This window comes from Lutra lutra, chromosome 7, assembly GCF_902655055.1.
Source record: "Lutra lutra chromosome 7, mLutLut1.2, whole genome shotgun sequence".
Taxonomy (NCBI): Eukaryota; Metazoa; Chordata; class Mammalia; order Carnivora; family Mustelidae; genus Lutra; species Lutra lutra.
Window position 1 is genome coordinate 126,910,434 of NC_062284.1, and position 23,942 is coordinate 126,934,375.

Consider the following 23,942-nt stretch of genomic DNA (forward strand, 5'->3'; position numbering starts at 1 on the left):
GAGGGAATTGACATTTTTATAATGTTGAGTTTTCCAATTTATGAACAGAGCAAATTCTTTCATTAATATTGTATAGTTTTTTTTTTAATCTGGAGATCTTATGTGTTATATATTAATTTTAACATTTATTTTTTGACTTTGATATTTTTATGCCATTTTAGAGAGTATCACTTAACATTAAAAAATTAATAATCTTTGTCTCTTTTTAATTTTTAAATTTTGGGGGTGGGGAGAGGGGCAGAGGGTGAGAGGGAAAGAGAATCTTAAGGAGCCTGATCTTATGACCCTGAGATCATGATCTGAGCCAAAATCAAGAGTTGGATGCTTAACTGACTGAGCCATCCAGGTGCCTCATCTTCAGCTTTCTTCATTTCTTTCTGTGTCTCATTCCTTTTTGCATTCTGAGATTCCTCATCTGCTTAAAAACATACTTTGAAATATTCTTCAGAGTGTATCTCCATATGCCTGAGTGAATTCCATTTATAATTTCATTTGGAGTGGGTTCTTTTGTGACAGATCCTCTTTGTATTTGTCTGAAAATATCTTTATTTCACTTTTTTTTGTTAGAAAAGATTTTCACTGGTTATAAAGTTCTAAATAATCCCTTTTTCCTCCCAGTCTGTATTTTGAAGATATTTCAGCATTTTCTTAGTTCCATTGTTTCTGTTGAGAAGTCAGCTGTTATTCTTGTTGGTGCTTTTTGTATGATAATATATATTTTTCTCTAATTTGCTTTTGAGTTTTTCTTCTTACTCTTTGTTTTTCTGCAGTTTTACTATGAGGAGCTTAGTTGTATTCCTTTGATTTGTGCCTATTCCCTTTGTGTCTTGTGTTCATTTTTATAAATATATTGTTATTTCATTACTTATTTTGAATATTTTCTTTGGACTTTTTATTTACTTGTTCTTTCTTCAGCTGAATCGACTCTTGTTAACCCACCCACTGATTTTGTATTCTCATTTACCACATATTTCACTTCTAGAATTTTGATTTTATTGTTTTTAACTTTGTAGTTCTTTGGCAAAAATCCTCAATCTGTGTATCTCTGTGTCATAACTTCATTGTCAAGATCTTCTAAAGCTCTGTTTCTATTTGTTATCTCTTATTTTTCTTGGATTTTGATCACATTGCTTTTACCTACTGTTTATTTTTTATTATCTTGTTACTTTTGACAGAAAATGTATTTCATTCTTATTTAATAAGGATAATTAATTTGATAATTATTATGTATGAGAATATGTATTTATTTTTTGCTATAGAATAAGGGTCAGAGCAGTCATGGATTACCTTATTTTTTTGTGCTATTTCAATGTTAAAACTTCAATGATGAGTTTCAACTATTTCTAGTTCACCTTATTCCTGGTGGATGACCATTCAGGAATCTAGCCCAAAGTCTGGGGTTGGGGTTGGGGAAGTTTAACGAGGCACCCCCCTCCTTGGAAAATCTCTCACCTCCAGTTTTTCCTCTGTAGCCCCACACATCTGTTAAAAATTCTGTTTAGATTCTCAGTATTACAACTGCTTTTTCTGAAGTGGGTTGGTATTTCAGGGAGAAAAGATGGACTAACCTCTGAGGTTTTTTTTCCTTCTCATTCATTTTGGTCTCATATATCTTTCCAGTGCCTTAAAACTGTTTTTTGTTTAAATTTTCTAGTTTTTTGAATTATTTTTAGTGGAAGGTTTGGTCTGAATTATCTAGGCTGTCATTTTTGGAAATGAAACTCCATGAATGTCTTGCATATATATGGTTCTTTTACTGTATTTGGTATTTCTAATGCTGTTTCTTTTCTTTTTTTTTTTTTAAAGAGAGATCACAAGTAGGCAGAGAGACAGGCAGAGAGAGAGGGAAGCAGACTCCCCGTTCAGCAGAGAGCCCAATGTGGGGCTCGACCCCAGGACCCTGAGATCATGACCTGAGCCGAAGGCAGAGGCTTAACCCACTGAGCCACCCAGGCGCCCCTCTAATGCTGTTTCTATCAGGATTTTGCTGTTTTGCAGCCATTTTATGAGGCTCTTTAACTTGGTACATAGGTATACAACTTGTGAGTATGCTTATAACACAGACTTTGCTCCAAACTCAAATATCCTCAATGTTCTGCTGAGATTTTTGTAGTTTTGAGTAAGGTATGGACAGTTTTACTGTCATGCTGCTTTTTGATGTTGTTAGTCAGGATAGTTTGAGTTTGGAATTTGAAAATACTAAGTCGCATGGTGCACATTACATTTGTTAATGTTTTACCTTTCACTGCTTACAAAGAACCCATAATGAAGAGTTACTTCATTTTTATTTCTTTTATATAGCAAATAAAACTAGTAACTACTATCTGCAGTCAAGAGTGTTGATGGGGGTCTAAAATGTAATTACTGAGCTAAAAGTTAACAGCTGAATTCATAGAATGTTCACTTCTTTTATCCTTATTACCATGTATTAAGAATTACTATATTTTAGATAGAGCTATAATTGAACAACTGGATGTCACACCTCACTAGTGCTCAGCTCATTGGTGTAATTGGTGTATACAGTTCCCCAGTTTACCTAACTGCGCAGTGTGCCTAGCTCATCAGGATGTATTCTTTTATAGTGTCTAAACCTGGAAAATTATACACACTTAATTATGAAGTTGAATTGTTCAGCTGCTAGTTCCTCCCATCAAGTTGTATTGCTATAGCTTGTTTTGTGTTTTCTGTAATTTGCTTTCAAAGTAGGGGTATCTCCTAATTGAGGGCATCTCATACCTCATATGGGTGTATGTAGTCCTGATTGAGAAAAATTGTCTAATGCCAAACTTAAAAATAATATTGTTGAATTTTGGAAGGTCTTCTGAAGGCCACATGATGTTTGTTTCCAATTTATACAAGGCTTAATATAGATTTTCTAATTCACTTATTCCAATTGAAGTCAACATTTACATTTTATAACTTTGACATATTGTGTTGTATTTGTGAATTCATGATAGCATGCTGTCAGAGAACATTTAGTTTTGTTATTTGAATGTTAAACTTCTCAGAGGCTGCAGCTGTTTCCCCTCTCCAGATTTAAGTTTGAATTAAAATTACCAAAGTGATGCACATTCACTGTGGAAAACTTTAAAATGTTGTGCAAATACATAAAGAAAAATGAATGACTGCCACTATCTCTCACCAATTTCAGTTTCTTTGGTACATACTGTTATTCACTTTTATTGTGCATTACTCTGAGGCTATAGCTGTTTATCATGCATTTTCTCAATAACTAAAATATATCTTGAAAGTTTATAGGACACAGTTTTCTCAGAGAGGCAAAAAGTGTTGGTTCCTATCAGACAAGATTTGATTTGTTAATCCTTTATGATTCATAGACTTTTGTTTGTTTAGTTTCTTTTATACTTCCCATTAGAAGGGCATAGTTATTATTTATAACATATTATGGAAAATAGCTTCCATTAAGATTTAATTTTGGTAACAATCAATATTGCATGGGCCTCATACCACAGGGGAAATTTCAGTTCATTAGTTGTCTAGATTCTACCCATTTGAGTGTGATATGAATACTTATTAAGTTTGATTATTCATGGAAGAAAAGTCAATTTTATTTCAGTTTTCTATAGGAGGGTCACTATTTAAATTAAAAATCTAAACATGGATCTAGCTGTTTCTGGAAGAGTTGGTCATTAATTGAACTCAGAATTCTGTCACCACTGCATTTAGGATAACATGGTTATTGCATAGATTACAACAACAGAATAGATAACAAATATTTATTGAAGTGGATTTTAAACCCGTTGCCTACCTACCACAACAACTGGAACAAATGAGTGTCAATGCATGTTTATTGAATGAATGCATGAAAATGGACCTGGGACTTATAAGATGCTGCTGGAAAGGGAGACCTGCATTAGGCTTATTTTTCTCACTGATCAGTTGTGTCACCTCTGGTTAATAACTTCATCTCCTGAGTCTTCTTTTTAGAGTAAAGGATTTGGATAAAAATCCAAAATATCTCCCAAGTTTTTAATCTTATTTTGTGTTTTTTTTTCTAATAAGTGATTCATTCCTTTTGATTCAACAGTGCCATTTAAAGATTGTTTCTTGAATTTATAAAAATTATCCTATATTGGAGTATTTGCCATAGCATCTATTAGTAAAAATAAATGTTATCCTATTATCAGTAGGATACTGATAGTAGGAATTATTTTAATCAATTAGGGCAAACTATGCATTTGTTAAGAAAAAGGATGTGATTTGTTGTCATGGAAAGTTACCCATGATATGTCAACTGCCCAAAACTTATAAAATATTATGTATAACACCTCATTTTTAAAGAAGTAAACTGGATATGTGTTTGACTAGTCATGCACATATGCAGAGAAAAATTTTTGAGAGTATACAACCATATACTATCAGTGTTTTTCTCTTCATGGGTGGTATTAGCAGATTGTATTTATTTCTTTTTATCATTCTTTATTATTTATTTTTGGAACTGTGGTAAAATTTACCATCATATCACTTTTAAAAGATTTTATTGACTTATTTGAGAGAGAGAAAGAAAGAGATGGGGTGGGGAGGCACAGAGGGAGAAGAAGAAGCAGACTCACCACTGAACAGGGAGCCAGACCCCAGGGCTTGATCGCAGGACTCTGGGATCCTGACCTGGACCGAAGGCAGATGCCTAACTGACTAAGCCACCCAAGTACTCCTCACTTTTTTTTTTTTTTTTTAAAGATTTATTTTATTTTTAAGCTTTAGTTTAAGTTGAAAGAGAGGGAGAGAGAGCGCACCTGAGTTGTGGGGGATGAGAGAGGAGAGTGAGTCTTAAGCAGATTCCTCGCTGAGCGCAAGGCCCAATGTCGGGCTTGATCTCACAACCCATGAGATCCTGACATGAGCGAAGACTAAGAGTCTGATGCTGAAACAATTGGGGCACTGGCCAGGCAACCCTATCACTGTATCACTTTTAAATGTTAAGTAGTGTTATGCACATTCACTGTTTTAGAACTCTTTTTACCTTGCAAAACTGAAACTACACCCATTAAGCAACAACTTTCCATGATACCCTTTTTCCAGTCCCTGGACATCACCTTTCAACTTTCTGTCTCCATAACTTTGATACTCCAGGTATCTCATTTAAGTGGAATGATACTGTATATTTGTCCATTTGTGATTGGCTTATTTCACTTAGCATAGTGTCTCCAAAGTTTATCCATTTTGTAGCATGGATAAGAAGTTTGTTCCTTTTTAAGACTGGATAATACTCCATTGTATGTGTAACCACATTTGGTTGATCCATTTATCTGTCAGCGGACACTTGGGTTGCTTCCATCTTTTGGCTATTGTGAATAATGCTGCTATAAACATGCGTCTACAAATATCTCTTTAAGACCGTCTTTCAATTCTTTTGGGTATATGCCTAAAAATGGAATTGCTGGTAACTCTATTTTCAATCTTTTTAAAGGAATTATTGTTTTCCATATTGTTCCATATTGTTTTCCATATGATCTGTACAATTTTATATTCCTACTAAACTAACAGTGTATCAGGGTTCCACTTTCTCTCCAACACTTGTTATTTCCTGTTTTTTTGATTTTGTTTGTTTTTGATAGCAGCCACCCTAATGAGTTTGAGATGATCCTGTATTTCTTTTTCTGATAAGTTTTGCTATTAATTACTTTTTAAAATTAATTATTTTTATTAACATATGAAGTGTTACTTGCCCCCGGGGTACAGGTCTGTGTATCGTCAGCTTACACACATCACAGCACTCACCATATCACATACCCTCCCCAATGTTTATAACCCAACCACCCTCTCCATTCGCTATTAATTAATTTTTATATTCAGAGTGAACTATAAAGGTATTTCCATTTTGTAAAAATTGCATAAATTAACAACCTTTTATTTTTTAGTATTTCTCCAATATTATTTACTTTTACAGCTGGTACTACATTTATTTCAGATGCAGTAGTAAATTATTTATTGGGGTATTAAAGTTGATTACTATGATAAATCAGAAGCTTGATGCTGAATGGTATTTTGAGTTTTTAGTAAAACACTCTCAGAGTAAATATATTAATTGTTTTTAAGCAAAAAAAGGTAGAAAACCAAGAATTTTCATTCTTAGTAAATATTAGCTGCTAATTTTTTTGATAGAATATTTTTGCTCAGGTTTTATTAACTAAACTTATGTTTACCAGTGTCATTTAAAAAAAATTGATTTGATGTATAATTTATCATAAAGTTAACCTGCTTTATGTGCACAATTCAGTGCTTTTTAGCAAATGTACTGAGTTGTGTAATCATCACTGTGGTCCAGTTTAGAACATTTCTGTTGCCCCAGTAAGACTCCTTGTGACCAGGACCCTTCTGGCTGTATAGAATTGTTAGCAAAAGATTTCTTATTACAGGGCTATGTTTATTGCTTCTCTTAAATGAATCCAAATGTCTTTTATCCTCCCATAGCTTCCTGCATGAAATATGCACATCATCAAATAGGTAAATTTTATTTAGGGGACTGTTATGATGATATGCATGAAATGTATTTGAATTTGTACAACTTTTAACAAGGAAAATCTTGCATCAGAGAAAACATTCTTTTATGTTTATTTTAGAGAGTCCCAATTAAACATTTTTCTGTTTGACTTTAGTTTTTGATCTTTTACAGCTGGTTTATTTTCTGTAGATCACAGTAGAAAAGATTGACAAGCTAATGAAAAACACATTTAATTATTTGCTGCTCATAGACATCAAAACTTTTCTAGGCAGGTCATGTTTATAGAAAATTAAAATGAAAAAGAACTAAATAGAACAGTTTATCATTAATAGAATAAAAAATGCTGTTGTTGGCAAACTTGGTATTTCCCTTCTACTTCACCAGAGGGCACTCTTTTCTAGTATATTTTAATTCTGTTCTATTGAATTATTATACTTTGAAAGATTTAAGTCCTTTATTGGGATCCAGGTTTGGATTATTTAGAGGCTAATGATTGTTTTCTTTTGTAACTTTCCGTCCATTTTTTTTTTTTTTTGGTGATCTGTTTTATAATAGCATTAAAAAGGACGCTATAAACAAGCCATTTTTAAATGCTTAGGTGGTAGTGTATCTGGCATAAAATATCTCTTCAGTATATTCTCTTTTTGCCTAACAGCTCTGTAATGTCACTGTTTCTGTCTCTTCATGTTAAGGTTTCAGATCGGGTGGAACGACGTCTTCAGGAAATAGAAAGAGAGATGCGCACAGAAAGAGAGCTGGTGGAAAAACGTCAGGATCAGCTGGGAGTTATTTCTTTGCAGCTACAGGAGGTTTGTGAAAAATACTTTCTCAGAATGTAAATCTTGAGTTCGGATACTTTGGATACTTATTTAGCCATTGTTAAAATTGTTAGAGTTCCTTGGTCATTGCATGTATATTTCAGTGCATCTGAGAAGTATAGCATGTATGTTATCTAGTTCAGTGTGTGAAGATAGCCCTATCTGGTTTAAACCCAAAGTCTACTGCTTGCTGGCTGTGGTGACCTTGGGCAAATTCCTTCGCTTTTCTAGGCCATTTCTTCTGTGGAAAATGGAAATAGTAATAGTATTTACCTAATCATGTTGGTGTGAGGATAAATGAGTTAATGCTTGTAGAGCACTTAGTATAGTATTATAAAGCACTTAATATCTGGCATGTGCTCAAAAATGTTAACTGAAAGTATGATTATTCTGATCAATTTTCCTTGGCGTGAACTAGACCCCAGGGGTCAGCAAACTATGGCCACTGGGCCAAATGTGGCCCATTGCCTAGTTTTTGTAAATAAAGTTTTATTGGAACACAGCCATTTGTTCATTTACTGTTTGTGGGTGGTCTTTTGACACTGTGGCAGCACTGAGGAGTTGTTAAAAGAGACCATCTAACCCACAAAGCCCAAAGTATTGACTTTCTGGCCCTTTTATAGAAAGTTTGCCAACCCCTGGACTAGACTATGGTCTTACCATTCCAAAACTGAGATCGCTTACCTTTTAGGTATCTTTTTTATTTTGAAATTTCAGACTTAGGAGGAAGTCGAAAAATTAGAACAAAGGATTTCTGTATACCCTTTACCTAGATTGCTCCAATATTCACATTTTATATGTATGTTATAATAATAATAATAATAATAATAATAATGTATAAGTTATATATTACACATACATAATTTTTTGAGCTAGTTGCAGACGTGATGTAAATACTTCTACACCTAAATAATATTGTGTGCACATTCTCTTCCATAATCATAGGAATTTAATACTGGATTAATACTATGATATAATCTATAGTTTTTATTCACATTTAACCACTAACATCCTTTTCTGGTCCAGGCTATAATACAGGGTCACATATTGCATTTGACCATTGTGTCTCTTTAGTCTCCTTTGATCTGGAACAGTTTTTTCAGTTTTTCTTTGTCATTTATGACCTTGACAACTTTGCAGAGTACTGGCCAGTCACTTTGTAGAAGTCTTGCATTTTGGTTTGTTGATGCTGTCTCATGACTAAAATCAGATTCAGGTGATGGACTTTTGGCAGGAAACACAGAGAATTGGTGTTGCATTCTTCCCAGGATATCTTATTAGAAGGCATATAAATGTCCCATTACTGGTGAAAACTGAACACTTGGTTAAAGTGTTGTCTGCCAAATTTCTCCACTGTAAATCTTAATAGTATGCCTATTTAAGTATTTTATGTGGAGATTCTTTGAAACTTGAAAATAGCTTATTATCATATTTTCACCCATAGATTTTAACATTTATTAATATTCTTTCATGAAACAGTTATTACTATAAGTGATGCTAAATTGTATTTCTTTTTTTAACACATTTTATCACTTTTTCTGCATTTATTAATTGGATTCATACTGTGAGGAAAGGCTTTGCCTTTTCCTTTAATTAATTAATGGTGTAGATTTGTAAATTTCATTGTATTATGTTGGTTATGTTTTATTACTATCATTATAGAAAATGAATTTGTTGAATTTCCTTTAAATGTGTCTTAGATCTATACATAAAGTATAAAAAATCGAGACAAAATAAAAGATTATAAAAAGGATTTCTTTTTCTTTTACAAAATGATTTTCTCTAAAAGTGGTGTTCTATAAATGCACGTATATGTGCTTGAAGATCATTGACCCTTATAAATTGGAGGATTAAAAAAATTTTTAATTATTAGGAGATACTACCAATTGAAAACTAGGTGCAAAAATGGCAACCCTGAAATTATAATGTAAGCAATAGAAAATCCACTTTTGTTTTCTAAAATTCCTTTTTCCTCTATTTCACAAAAGGAGGCATACCCTTGTTAGTAGGTAATTACTTTGAAGAGGATACTTTGTTGAATAATTAGATACAGCATGTGGGTAGCCTTCTTTTTTAAACCTTGATTTTTATACATTTGTTCTCAAAGTAAATTGCATCTGGTGAGCATAAGAATAGACAATTGTTCTTTTTTGCAAGAGAAAATTAGAGAAATTTTCCATACTTATTTTCTTCTTTCTTTGCAGAATGCATAAAATTACAAAGAGGGAGAGGAAGATTGCTTCCCATCCCTGTTCTTGAGAAACCAGAGCCTGAATATTTGCATTATAATTGTCAGTTTGACTAAAAGCTTGAGCTGTGATTTAGAATTCCATCTCTGACAATACAGTAGAGGATCACTATTGATAAGAAATGTTTAATTTCATATTTTGTCACTTTAATATAAGTGGTGACCCATATGCTTTTAAAAGGTGGTTTTTGGATTAAACAGTGCAGTGGAAGCTGGAAAGGATTAATATAGGCTGATATGTTTTCCTTCTCCCAAGTTAAGTGGCTTAGGCTGATCTGGAAAGGTCATGTTTAAGGAGAGGAGACACTTTACTTTCTTTTCAATATTAAAAAATACTTTTCCAAATACTTATACTGTATGATGATAGTAATTGATATATTTTGTTTCTGGCTATGGTGAGAAAATGAATTTATAGATGAGTAAGGAGATCTGGACTTTCAGCCACTGTGCTCTTCTGCCTTCCTTAAAAATATATATAATTCAATGTTAGTGAAAATTAGGACATTTAAAAATTATTAAGTGATTAGAAGTATTCATTAAAAATTCTAGGATATCAGCGATTTCTAGGTATAATGTCGTATTATGGGGAGGCTGTGTGTACTTTTGGCTAAAAGTTGCTTCCTTTTAGTGATCTAATGAGGTCCTTAGGTCCTTGGAGATTTATCTGTTCCCATTTAATGAAAAATACAGTATTAATCATTGGAAATTGGTTGAGGAACAGCCACTCTCCTCTTCCTATTTAGTGGTCTTAAGGAATTGTTCACTCTTTAATGAGTTGATGTGTGTTTTTTCCTCTCTTGGTCTAAGCAGGAAGGCTGTGGACACTCTGTAATCTGCTTCCTTGAGTCTCCACTAACTAGTCATGTGCTACTGATGTCACATGAATGTCAGATTTTCTTAACTTGGTAAGGATCTTCAACTGGCCTTCAGACTAAATTGAATATTTTATCTTTGCCTTCATTTGAATGACTTAAAATGAAGTACACGAGATAAATGCTGGGTGCATATTTGTATATGCCTTTCAGAACATTTCATAGAATATTAAATTGCTAGTTCTCCCACTTACTCCCACCAGTGATATGCCATGCTTTCCAGTGATTTAGGGTGAATCAGGTGCCTCAAGGTTGTAGGTACTTCATGGAGAAGTCTATGGGGAAGTTGAAGAATGGAATCTTAATTGAAGATGGTGAAGATTAGTAGGGGATTGGTAGGTGTAAGATGGGCGCTCAGCTCAGTGATTTTTCAGTCTGTACATCTATGAGAAACCAGATTATGTGAGCCTCATCGATAATGTTAAAGCCTTGTACAGAAAAGTTAAAAGGATAGATTTTTTTCCCAATATTTTTCTTCATCTTTTGGCATCTGTACCAATTGTGAAAGCCTAATGAAGAAATGCTATTTGTTCCTTCCCAGAAATGTCATTGTGGCTCCAGAGATGCTGAGTAATATGGATACTTCACCTAAGAAAAACCTTGGGTACAGTTTATAAATGTATTTAGTTTGAACTCATTAAGGGAGAAGCTTCTAAGGAAGCCAAGAATGTATTCCTAATGTCCTCTTAATAGCTTTAGCATTTCCCTTGAGACCTCTGTGTCAATTCAGAGGAGAATCTAGTCAGGCGTATGTTCTAAGGTGTCCTCATTAACCCCTTCCTTTAGAGACTCCCCTGCTTGGCTTGGATTGACCAGGAGACCTTTCTGAGGCTGGTAGATTTTGGACTTCACTTATCTTCCCAAGGCTGAATTGTATAACTTTTGCTTGGCACTTTACCCTTCTGTTTCCATAGTCAATGCCCCGATATTTTCACAGACAAGTATCTCCTTCCCCACTGATGTTACTCAATGCCTTTTAAATAAATGCCCCTTAAATCACTCTGACATTGACCAGCCCATTAGTCCCCCTGGGCTTTGAGAAAGACCATTAGACTATACAATTCAATGGGAGTTTAAAGTACAAGCTCCGTGGAAAGCATGAGGGAGGCCCAGAAAATGCACATTATTTTCCTAGTCCTTTGGGACATGAGCTCTAGAATGTGGTCCTTTTGAGGCTTGGGTGACCAGGTGGGATGTAGTAAGCACTGAGTAACACAGTTGAGGGGACATGCAAGGACACTCAGACTACCAACGGCATGAAAGTAGAGTATCACAATAGGACAATTACACATGTGCTATTCTGTAGGAAACTCTGTGTAGCTAGGGAAAATTCTAGAACTCTTCCTCTATTGTTTATTCTTTATGGGGTGGAGCTCTATGTGTAGGTTAAGTCTGAGCCTTAATTTAAGTCCTGGTTTTTATTCTTTTAATAAACTCTAATCCCATTGACTAGTTTCCTCCTTTTGCAATGATGGCTTTTTTTCTCCTCACCGTTCTGTTTCTAGTGATCTATTTTTTTTTTTTTAAGATTTTATTTATTTATTTGACAGAGAGAGATCACAAGTAGGCAGAGAGGCAGGCAGAGAGAGAGGGGGAAGCAGGTTCCCCACTGAGCAGAGAGCCTGATGTGATCCTTGATCCCAGGACCCTGAGACCATGAACTGAGCTGAAGGCAGAGGCTTTAACCCACCGAGCCACCCAGGTGCCCCTCTAGTGATCTATTTTTTTTTTTAAAGATTTTATTTATTTATTTGACAGGCAGAGATCACAAGTAGGCAGAGAGGCAGGCAGAGAGAGAGAGAGAGAGGTGGAAGCAGACTCCCCACTGAGCAGAGAGCCCGATGCGGGGCTCGATCCCAGGACCCTTGGACCACGACCCGAGCTAAAGGCAGAGGCTTTAACCCACTGAGCCACCCAGGCACCCCTCTAGTGATCTATTTAACATGAGTTTTTTTTTTTCCCCAGGTTATTACGAATTAATTTCTTGATATTTAATTGTATTCTTTTTTAACATTTTGCATTTTTAACATTTCACATAGTATGTACTTAATAAATATTTGTCAAATGCATTAAGTAGTGACCATATTCATACATTGTTTTGATCCACTGTTTTAGTTTTATTTCTTATATAATTCTTTGAACATTTTTATTAGGTAATTTAATATGAAAGTATTTATTCATACATAATTTAAATGTATAATTAAATGTGATTATATTATAAATGCTCATACATTCTCTTTTTAATGCAGCTTTTGTTTTATTTGCTTGGCTTATTCCCCCCAACTCCTCCCGCACCCTCCCCATCTCTTATGTATTCTCTGATCATCAACCATTAACCCCATTCCCTAAGAAAAAGGAACCAGTGTGAACAGCCTGGTAGATTGATCCCTTTATATTTTCCTTAATCTTTACTCTTAATTATCCTAGGCAGATGTATATGGACCACATTTGCCTTTGCATATATAGGACTTTTTTGGTATGTTTCATTTTAATAAAATGAGATCACATTTTACACACACACACACACAATTCTGCTTTTTCCTCTCACCAGTACTTTCTGGAAATTCCTTGAACTAGCTAATGTGGTTCTAACTTAATCTTTCATTACCAGAGATGAATTTTTATTATAATAGAGGCTACCAGATTATTTTTTCCAAAAGGTTCTAACCTTTTACATTTCTGTTAGTAAAATGGTTGAAAATGGCACTTTTCCCTACATTCTCTTTAATTTTTGCCAGGCTCATGGGTATCAAGTGTTAACTCATTTTTATGTTTATTTGCATTTCTCTATTAGTGAATTTGAATATCTTTTCACATATTTTTTTTGGCAGTTTGCATTTGTGCCTGTGCAGATAGCTTGTTTATCATTTGCTCATTTGAAAATATTAGATTACTGTGCTTTCCCTCAGGAATTTTACTTTTTTAGTGGCACGAGGAAGGAATCTGTTATTTTTTATGTGACTAATGAGTTGCCTCAGCATCATTTTTTAATAATTCGTCTTTCCCCTCTGATTTAAATGCCACTTCTGTTATATATCTAGTTTCCCATGGTATCTCTTTGGTTCTATATGCTTTTCTATTGATCTGTTTGTCTACCCCTGAATTGATATCATTTTATCTCCATTATTATAGCTTTCATTATACTTTGGTAAATGATAATGAAAATCTCTTGTCATGTTCCTTGAAAAATCCTGCTGGCATTTTGATTGTAATTATACTGACTACATAGATTAATTTGAAGAGAGGTGTTTTCTAGTGTTCTTCAATAATGTTTTATAATTATATATAAAGGTCTTATTCATCTTTTGTTGGACTTATTCCTAAGTATCTTTCTATTGTGAATGGAATATTTTCTTTTATTACATCTCTGATTGGTTAGTTATAGTATATAGGAGAGTAATTTGTTTTATGCATGGCTCTTGTATGCAACAATTTTAGTGATCTTATTTTATAATTTGTTAGCAGCTTTCATGTATTACTATCATGTACTATGTACTGTGTAGATAATCATATATGAAGTGAAAGGCAATTTAGTCTCTAACTTTATAATTCTTTGTCGTTGCTTTATTGCATTGGCTAGAAACTTAAGTGCAATGTCGACTAGAAATAAAGAGCAAGAATTCTTGCTTTATTCCTGTTTTTATAGGGATGCTTCTAAAGTGTTAATCTTGTTGCATGTGTTTGCTTCTGGTTTTTTCAATGCTGTTCTCTACCAGATTAAGAACATTGCCTTCTATTCCTAGATTTTGAAGAGTTGTGTTTGTTTCTTTTAAAAAAATCATAATGTGTTGTAGAATTTATCAAATACTCTTGGTGCTTGCTATATTTCTTTTTTGATATTGAAATATGGTTGACTTTATTAATCGATATTGACCCCTCCCAGCATTTATTTGGTTATAATGTATTATTTTTTATACATTGCTGAGTTAATTTGCTAGTGTTTTCTTAGGGCTTTTATATTTCTATTAATGATTGAGGGCTTATAATTTTCTTTCTACTGCTCTTTTTGGTTTTAGAAGCAAGGTTACATTAACCCCATAAAATGAGTTAGGTAGATTCTTTTTCTCTTTTCTAGCTCTGTTTAAGAGAGGTGCTGTCTGTTTCTTGATTGTTTATTAAAACTCACCTATAAAACCTTTTGTACCTGTTATCCTTTTAGTGGCTGAGGTTTTCAGTTTTTCTTCTTTTTTGTTTGTTTGTTTGTTTTAGTTTGTATAGCTTTTTATTTTTTAAGTCAGTTTGGTAATTGATGATTTTTTGTTATCCATTTTGCCTGTATTTTGAAGTTAATTTTAAAAGCAATCATAGCCCTGATTTATTATTTTAAATTTTGCTTTGAAGCTATACACTTTCTTGCTTAAATATTAGCTATTCCTTTTTCTTTATTAGTTTTGCTAGACATGTGATTATTCGTTTTCATTTTGACTAGCTTTATTAGTCCATCAACTTCTGTTTTTAACTCTATTTTTTCTTCCTTTTTTGTTTTTAGGATTACTCTGTTTCAGTTTTTAGATTTACAAGTTGAAACATTAGCTGATTTTTCTGCTTATTAAAAATTACTGTGAATTTATCACTAAATTACCATATATTTTGATATGCTATTCTTTTATGGTGGTTTATTTCTAAATCTTTTATAGTTTCTTTTATGACTTTCTCTGTAACTTAAGACTTACTTAGGAATGCCTTTTGAAAAATCCAAATGTGTGTATTCTTACTTAATATTAACTCTTTTTATTATTAATTTTTAATTCCTTTGAAATTTATTGAAACTTCCATTTTGACACCTGGTACCATGATCAGTTTTTTGGGTAGATTTTATGAGTACAAAAATTTAACACATTTTCAGTTTAGCATATGACACACATACATGCACACTCCTATAATTTAGTACGTCAAGTTAGTAAATTTTGTTGTTCTGTTCTTTTGTGTTCTATTAAATATGTCCGTCTAGAGCCTCTCAGTATAATAAGGATTGTTAATTTATCTCCGTGATTTTTTTTTACTAGTTTTTTTTTTTTTTTTTTAGTTTTGTTCTGTTTTGTGGCTGTTTCATGGATATGAATTAATTACTTCTTGGACAATTATTTTTTAATCTGTAGTGTTCCTCTTGATATTAGCATTCTTTTGAGTTACTGTCTTGGCATATGATTTTTCTGCTATATTTTAATCCTTACTTTGTAACTTATTTTTTTATGTTTCTTTTTCTTATAAACACTTTACAGCTGGACTTTAAAAATATCATTTGATAAATTATGACTTTTTTAATGGCTGGGTTAGTCACTTTTTCTTAAAATTATTGATGCATTTGGAAATGTTTTTATCCTTTTATTTGTTTTTTTAACATCTTTTCATTTTTGTTGTTTTTCCCCCTCCCCCCCCCCCTTTTTTGGTTTTCTACTGGATTGAAATGTGTTATATATTCATTTTTATACTTCTGGCTTTGATTATATTTCTATTTTTTAAATGGTTATTCTCAAATTTAAAAATTGCATCTATAACTACAAATTATTCTAAGAAATCTGTGCTCTAAGCACAGTGATTTCCTCTCATGTCTCACAGGAACACTTTTCTTCAGACCCTCAGCAAACTTACATCTTTCTCATCCTTTGGGTTTAATTATTGCCACCTCTTCAGAGAGAACTGCCCTGCCCCTCCCTTTTCTAAAATAGCTCTTTTCTGGAATGCCTGGGTGGCTCATTTGGTTGAGCCAAACTAAAAAAAAACTTGACTCTTGATTTTGGCCCAGGTCATGATCTCAAAGTCCTGAGATCAAGCCCTGAGAGGAGTTCTGTGCTCAGTAGGGAGTCTGTTTGAAATTTTCTCCCTCTGCCCCTCCCCACCAAAATAAATAAAAACAACTAAAAAAAAAATAGCTCTTTTCTGTCCCATTGTTTTCTATCATATCATCTTACTTTATCTTTTCATAGCACTTAACACCACCTATAACTGTATATTTGTTTATGTTATTGTATGTCTTTCCCACCAAAATGGGAATGCTGTTGGCAGGAACTTTGTCCATCTCACCTGTTTTCTGGGGCATGTAATTCAGTGTTTATCCCACTGCAGACAGTCTGTTAATAGTTGTTGAAGAAATTACCATTGTTTTCACATGTAAGTGACCATTTGGTTGAGTGTTGTTACACTCTTGGTTAAAAAAAACAAACTTTTTTTCTCTCTCAAAGATTTGCCTGTGTTGTATTATCCTACTGCTCTTATTCCTGCAAAGAAAGTGAATGTTAACAAATATTAACCTCTTTGAAGTTGAATAATTTAGCTGAAATCCTACAAGCAGTCTTTAAGAATTAAGGCAACCAAAATTAAATTTTAACTTTTTAGAAAGAGTATTTTGATATGGTACTATACTGTTTTTCACATTATTTTGGGAATTTAGGACAGCTAAATTTCTGATTTCTTAGTGCCTAACAGACAAAGTTAGAAAAAAAAATTAGACTAGGACTGCTCAGGTACATGAATTCTGAAAGTAATATCTCTTTAAAATATTAATTATGGATTTCTGAAAGTGTTAATTCAACTGTGAGGATGTGAATGAACCAACACCTTATGGTGTTGTTCCCATTATGGGTCAATATCAAAGGCTGATTGCGTTTGATTTGGAGACAGAAAAGACGTAAGAGATACAGGTTTTTCCTTTGTAATTTTTGGAATGTTTGAAAATTCTTTTAATATGTTTCATAATTTATACTACATGTTTCAAATTTAGATAAAATTCTTAGGAGAGTACTTAGAAATAGGGAATTACTACATATTTTTGGCCACTAGTCGTCAGTGTTGAACCATCAATTGTGACCCAGCAGGCTCCTACATTAAAGTCGCTAAACTGTCTTGGAAAATGATGATAACATATATATATCTCAACTATTAGGGCTCCCTGAATGTGTACTTGGCACAAGCATTGCAACTGAAAAAGAATATAATTATCTAACTATTGCTATTTGGAAATTTAAATTTGAAACAGTGTTGCTTTCTACAGTTGAACAATAAAATATGACACACTGAGTACTGTGTAATAAGACATCTGTTATATTTAACACTAAAGCTGTCATTTTTATGCCTTTTTGTTGGAGTTTCTTTCATTCTTCATATTTAGGGTTACAATTTTTCCTCCTTCTCTCTCTCCTCCCTCTGTGGAAAAGATCTTTTTACATATAGTAAAACAGTTAGAGACTATAATTTGATATGAGAGTTTCTGTCACTGGAATCATGTATTCCCATGCCCTTGTCCATGGTTCATGTATCTAATCTATGCAGGAATGCCCCAAAGATACTTTCTCTACATTTTTATTTTATATAGATGCAAACCTTTTCCAGTTATCATTTTCTTTTCCTTAATCATCACTGCCTTTGTACCTTGTTGTCCACCTAACCCAGGAACAGTCATTTTCCACTGGCATTCTATGTTGATTTCCCTTTGTGTGGTCTTGTTTGTATCTCTTTCACCTGATACAAAGTGTTTTTTGTAGCTGTATGATTCCTTTCATTTCTGGTTGATTTACATTTGTATTTAGTATCCTAGATATCTCTCTCTCTCTCTCTCTCTCTCTCTCTTTTTTTTTAAATACTGAAGCTGTGGTATTACTTATTACTCAAGAAATGAGAAGTTGCTTAGGTTTTTCTAACCTCACTTACAGTCAAGTTAGAACACTATTTACATGTGTAACCTTATGTCCTCATTCCATGGGCTTATTTGGCGAGGAGAAAAAGTTGTTCAGTTTCCTATTTTTCATCTGGGATTGAGATCCTGAAGCACTGTTAGCCAATATCAGACGTGGATGGGAATCAAGTTAGAGTGGTACTGTGATTTAAAGCCACAAAGCCTGGGCAGACTTGGGTTGCTGAAGCTCCATTTCCTGTTCTTTCCCCTCCTGACCTGGAAACTTGTATAGAAGGTGCTAAATTATGTCTTTTTGTGTGGTTCAGCCTAGTAAGTAGCTCCTATGATTTATTTCTTCTAAAAGGATGGATGCTTATCTTGATGACAAAAGCAATGTTAATTTTATACTTAAAAAATTTTATGTGGTTCCTTTATGTTCTCCCCTTTACCATTTCTCTCATCCTTCACATCCTATCCATCATTAAATTCTGTCAGTTCTATTTATTTATTTTTAAAGGTTTTATTTATTCATTTTAGATGGAGAGAGAGAAAGAGAGCAAGGAGGAAGAGCAAGGGAAGTGGGGCAATCAGACTCCATGCTAAGCGGATATGGGGCCTGGTCCCATGACTTTGACATCATAATCTAAGCCAAAATTAAGAGTTGGGTGCTTAACCAACTAAGCTGTCCAGGCACTGCATCAGCAATATTTAAGAAATGTTTTCTGAATTGATCACTCCTCACCCCTTCTATCGCTACTATTCTCTTCTATCTTCTTGTCTCTATTTTCTCCTGCTTGGGCTGGTGCAGTAGCCAGCCCCCTTGCTCCCATTCTTACCTTCCTACAGTCTTTTCCCCACAGAATCAGATAGTGCCACATCATTCTTCAGAACCCTTCAGCAGTTTCTTTATCATATTCAGAATAAAATGTAAAGTCCTCAGCCTACAAGCCTCCTCACTTATGGTTCCTGCATACCCACAACCTTAATTCTCTGTCATTCTTCTTGTCCACTCTAGGCCAACTAGGCTTGCCTTCTTGCTTTTCCACAGACATGTCGGGCACCCTCCTGCTTTTGGACATTTACACTTTCCATTTCCAGAGCCAGGAATTTTCAACTCTGGAAACAGTTGCTTTGCTGTTTACCCTCAAGTCTTTCAGATCTTTCAGCAGGGCTTTCAGAACCTTCTTCAGCAAGGCCTTATTAACTATCCTTGGTAAACCCTTTCTTCATTCCTGCGTCCCTCACACTGCCTCACACTCTTTTTTTATTTTTATTTTTTTATTAGCACTTTTCATTACTGGTCATCTGTCTGCCCCCTGACCAGAATTCAGGCAGGCACATTGCTCACTGCTGTGACTACAGTACCTAGAGCTATGGCAGACATGAAATAGGGGCCCAAGAAGTGTTTCTTGGAGGAAAGGATGAATAAATGTTGTCTACTCTGTAGTCAGAACTATACATAGTAAAATATGCAGCCTATACCTTCGTGTACTTAGTGTATGACAGGTAATGTGCTGGGGACTGGAGATTTAATGGTACTTAAAACATGGTCTTGACTTTGAGGGACTCCCAGTTTAGCTGAGAAAGAAATGTTAACAATCTCTGTAATTCACTAAGGGTGTTATTTCAGTTTTGAAAGAGGCTTTACAGCAGCCCAGAGGGAAAATAGTTATCTCTTCTTGACCATTTGGGAAAATTTGGGTGGAAGTAGTGGCATTTTTGCTGAGAGTTTGTGTTTTCAAATCATTTGGGGCATTTCTTTTAATGAGTGTGATTCTACCCCATTGCTTATTGCTGCATGATAAGCACTTTACCAATCCATGCCCAAAATAGATATTTAAATTCTAACTCACTATAGTTTTGATTTACAGTATTGTTCTCTTACTATTTTATACCATGTTAATTATTTTCATCTCTCTTTTATGTTTATCACTTATGGATTACTTATTTTTTTGTAAGGCTAAAGTTAAACACTCTTCTGTAAGGTTGTGAAAGAACTATTACTGTTACCATGCTGATAAAAAGGAAATAGATGGAGGAGAATGATTGTCTATTATGGGATTTGTCTTTCAAAGCTGATTGAACACTATTTGGCACAGCTTGAAATGCGCAGGTCCAAGACCTTTCATGTTCTCCGATCTTCTTCCTTAGTCTTTTTCTTGATTTACCTCTTTGCATCCTGCACCCCACCCCTGCTGCTTTAACCGCTAAGTCTGTTTTATTAGGCTTTGATCATTTCAGATGACACTAAAATGCTTTTAGTATTTTTTTTCTGTGGAAAATATTTTTTTCCCCAAAATTCCTTGTAAAAAAGAAGCTGGAAGAGATCTTATATGTTGTCTCTTTCAACCTTGTACTCACTCAGTACCTGAATTTCCGTTCGCAGAGCAAACTTCCCATGTGGTTCATGTATATCATATAGACAGTTTCCACAAGCCATGTTCCCTTTCCTTTATTGGGAAATATTGATAATAATAGCTGGCTGGATTAAAGAATATTCTAGATCGTATATTTCAGGAGCCTGCTATTTAATATTGACAAAACAGAAGTTGAAAATCTAGAACTGTATCCTACATCGTAAGAGAAGTAAAATGCCAAGGGTTAGCATGCTAGGGAAGGTTTTTGGGTTCCTTGGAGGGTTGCGGTTTTATGAGATGGTGTGTAGATGTCAGTTGTCCTGAGATTCTTAAAATCTCATTTCTGCATAATACTTATGTCATCTCTTCTTAGGGTTTTTACTTTATTAGGAAAATATTACCTAAGGATATTAATTATTAAGTGTTTACAGTGTACTTTCTATCCCCTTTCACCTTTTCATTTCAACGACCTTTCTCCAAAATCCTCCAATGTATGTAACATATTTTTTTATTATTCAAATGTTTTTGAATAAGGTGTATTTTTCAAGATATCTTCCTGGGTTGATCAGTTTGCTTGTTCCTACCTCACTGAAGTTAGTCCTTATATGATTTTTTTGTTCTACTTTTTCCCTCCCTGATATTTGCTGTCTAGGTTCTTGAACAGTTCTTTCTTATTTTCTCCAAAATGGCCATTGTGGCCTCTGACTCCTTTCTTTATTTCACCTATTCTTGAAGCATGTGTGTAGATGTTCTTGTAAAGCACCTCAGAATCTGTTTGGAAATAGTTGAGGTTTGCATTAGGAATAAATACTCTTACTGCTGCTGTGAGTTGCATTTAAGTCTTGACACATTTCATGTTCATACCATATATGACTAGATCTTAAAGTATTGTTTAAGCACATTTATTTTGCTGTGTGTACTTACTTGTTCTTGCTAATATTATCATTGTAAACTATAACAAATAAGGCTAGCATGAATCTGTGTGAGTCCCTTTGTGTAGCAGCGTATGCAAATAGACGTTTAATGCAGCTAATGCTATGATGATGATGAAAAATGTCTGTGCTCTTGTTGACTGAACAGCTGCCTGACAATAGCCTGAGATTTTCTGAGTGTAGGACTTGTTTAATTTCTACTTTGTGCTTTTCTTGAAGAGTGTAATGTTTCTATCTACATTTCCAGTGAATTTATACTAGACCATCTGTTTATAAAGCCCTTTTCCATCATTATCAATTAATATTTATTGGGCAACTACTGAGTGCATAGTAATGTTGTGTAAACAAAGACAACTCTGCTCCAGATAGACTTATTTATTGACTTGGTACGGTTTTATTTTGATTAGAAAATAGTGAAAAAAAAAATCCAAAGGCATAAAATAACATCCTCTAACTCTAAAACAGTGAAAGGTGTTGTATATTTAAGGGCATTCTACTCAAATACATATAAAACTTGAGAAATTTTATTTTACTTATTTTTTTTTAAACTTGAGAAATTTTAAATAAAATTTTTGTAATTACCTATGATCTTCTGTTTGTCAACAATTCTAACTCAGTGGTCCTGTATTTAGAAAGTCAAATGAAGTATCATATTACTCTGGGGTTTCTAATAAAACTCTGAGTGTCCTTTTTCAAAGAGGAAACTACTCACTCAGATAAAAACAGACCCTCCACTAAGAGCCTTTGCTTTTTGATTTTGAAGGAAATCCTGGAAAGTGCACTTGTTGGGCTCACATTTAACTTTACTTGCAAGATTTTTCTTAAGTAAAAGATTGCATAAAAATAAAGTCTGTTCCAGTAAAAGCAGTGGCATTTTAGGGAATAATACTCATTACCATTGTTGCTTTTGAATTAAAGAAGGCAAGAGACTTGAGTGTCTTTTTAGCAAACCAACTTTGTAGGCAGTAATTAAGGTTTTGTTTTGCAGATTGGCAAATTTAATAACATTTAAAGAATGAAATCCTGACAGTAGTCAATAGGGCTTTTACTTTTGTGTTATTTTTATAGTCCTGGTAGATCTTGCTGATTCATCCAGGGTCTCTGGCCTGGTTAGTCTTCCATGTGGCCTTTGGCTAAGGTTTAGGGTAAAGACTATGACCATGGAACAGAGCAAAGGGAATTGGCTCTCATGGTGATTGAACCCATGACCTTGGTTGGCTTTGTTGGCAAAGGGTGCCCCAGCCAGTCGCAGACTCCATAAATATGGACATAGTAGAAACAGTAAGTTTCCTATTCATTGGGGAAAATAGGTCAGTAATATGTGACCCTCTACCCTATCACAATGGTTTCTATAAAAGCTCTTTGGATTCCTGAAAAAACTAACACCTTATCATAAGATAAAAAAGAAAAAAAAATAGACATCTGGGCCATTCTCAAAGAGAAACTTTGAGTTTTATGTTTCAAAACCTCAGGTATCTTTAAAGAACATCATTAAGGATTACAATTGCCATCAGAAGTAATACCAATGTACTTAAACTACTGATAAATCTTACTTAACTACATGATACTTGATATTACTCTGCCTTTTGAAAAACAGGAATGGTTGTATCTTGTGACTCCACACACAATATGCTTACCACTTCCATCTGGAAAGTATACATAATTCAACTGACAGAAGGTTTTTAGAATTTCTCCCTTTGATAGCCCAAAAATCTGTATGGTGTTATAATGGTAATGATCACATTTGGATTCTCTTTGGCCTTTACCATGCAATTCTACTTTAATTTACTAATTTTTTTTTTTTGTGGTAGTTTGTATAGAATTTTTGTTCTTTGGTTATGGCTGAAAAATAAATTTCTTTGAATAATTTGAGTAAAATCTAACTATTTTTGAGTTAGATATTGGTTCAGGGATTTAGAATATGAATGCATTGTTTTCTGCCTTGAAAAGAAACTTTTTTTGTTTTGTTTTGTTTGGTTTGGTTTTTGTTGGCACAGATAATCCCCAACTGGATGAACTTAAAGGCTAAAATTTTCCATGACTTTAGCTAGTTCTCATGTGGGAGGAATCTCTAACTTGATTTAGGAAAAAACAAAATTTAGAAATTCACAGAGCTTGACAGAAAATCTATGTTAATTTAAGTGAGTAGTATTAGTTGTGAGCAATAAAATCCTGCTGCAATATGCATATATATTCCTTTTCAAAATATGTATTATTCTATTGATATTTGATGGTTTTAGAGTTGTGATTTAGGTTTTCAAAAGATAATTTTGGAAATAGACACCAGATTTCTGTCTTTTAAAAAAAAATCTCAAATATGTTTCTTATTACAGTATTAAGTATACATATTAAGTACTTAATAATGTTTTTTCTTGTTTTGAAATATGACAATTGTTCTTAAAGCTATTTAAAATTTTTAATATCCATAAATATAAACTTTTAGCTTTATAGTTCATGTGGTCTAATTCCGGTCAGAATTGCATTATATTGTGAAGCTTAAAATACTTGCTGATTTTTATTTTGTATCTCCATGAAGAATTTAATTATAAAAATATAGTCAAATGAGCTATGAAGCAATGAAAAAGCATAGAGGAACTTTACAGGCATATTTTTAAGTGAAAGAATAATCTGAAAAGA

At 33.7% G+C, this 23,942-nt stretch overlaps 1 protein-coding gene across 11 annotated transcripts in view; it reads left to right on the plus strand.

Moving 5' to 3' along the window:
* CEP128 (centrosomal protein 128) overlaps positions 1–23,942 on the plus strand; it is a 404,915-nt gene that overhangs the window by 48,274 nt on the left and 332,699 nt on the right. For all 11 annotated transcript variants that reach the window (XR_007128480.1, XM_047735544.1, XM_047735551.1 and 8 more), the window contains one exon: positions 7,159–7,275. Coding sequence is in view for 10 of the 11 variants with exons in the window: in XM_047735544.1 (XP_047591500.1) it covers positions 7,159–7,275 (117 nt within the window). In the remaining variant the exon portion in view is untranslated. The remainder of the gene's footprint in view (positions 1–7,158; positions 7,276–23,942) is intronic.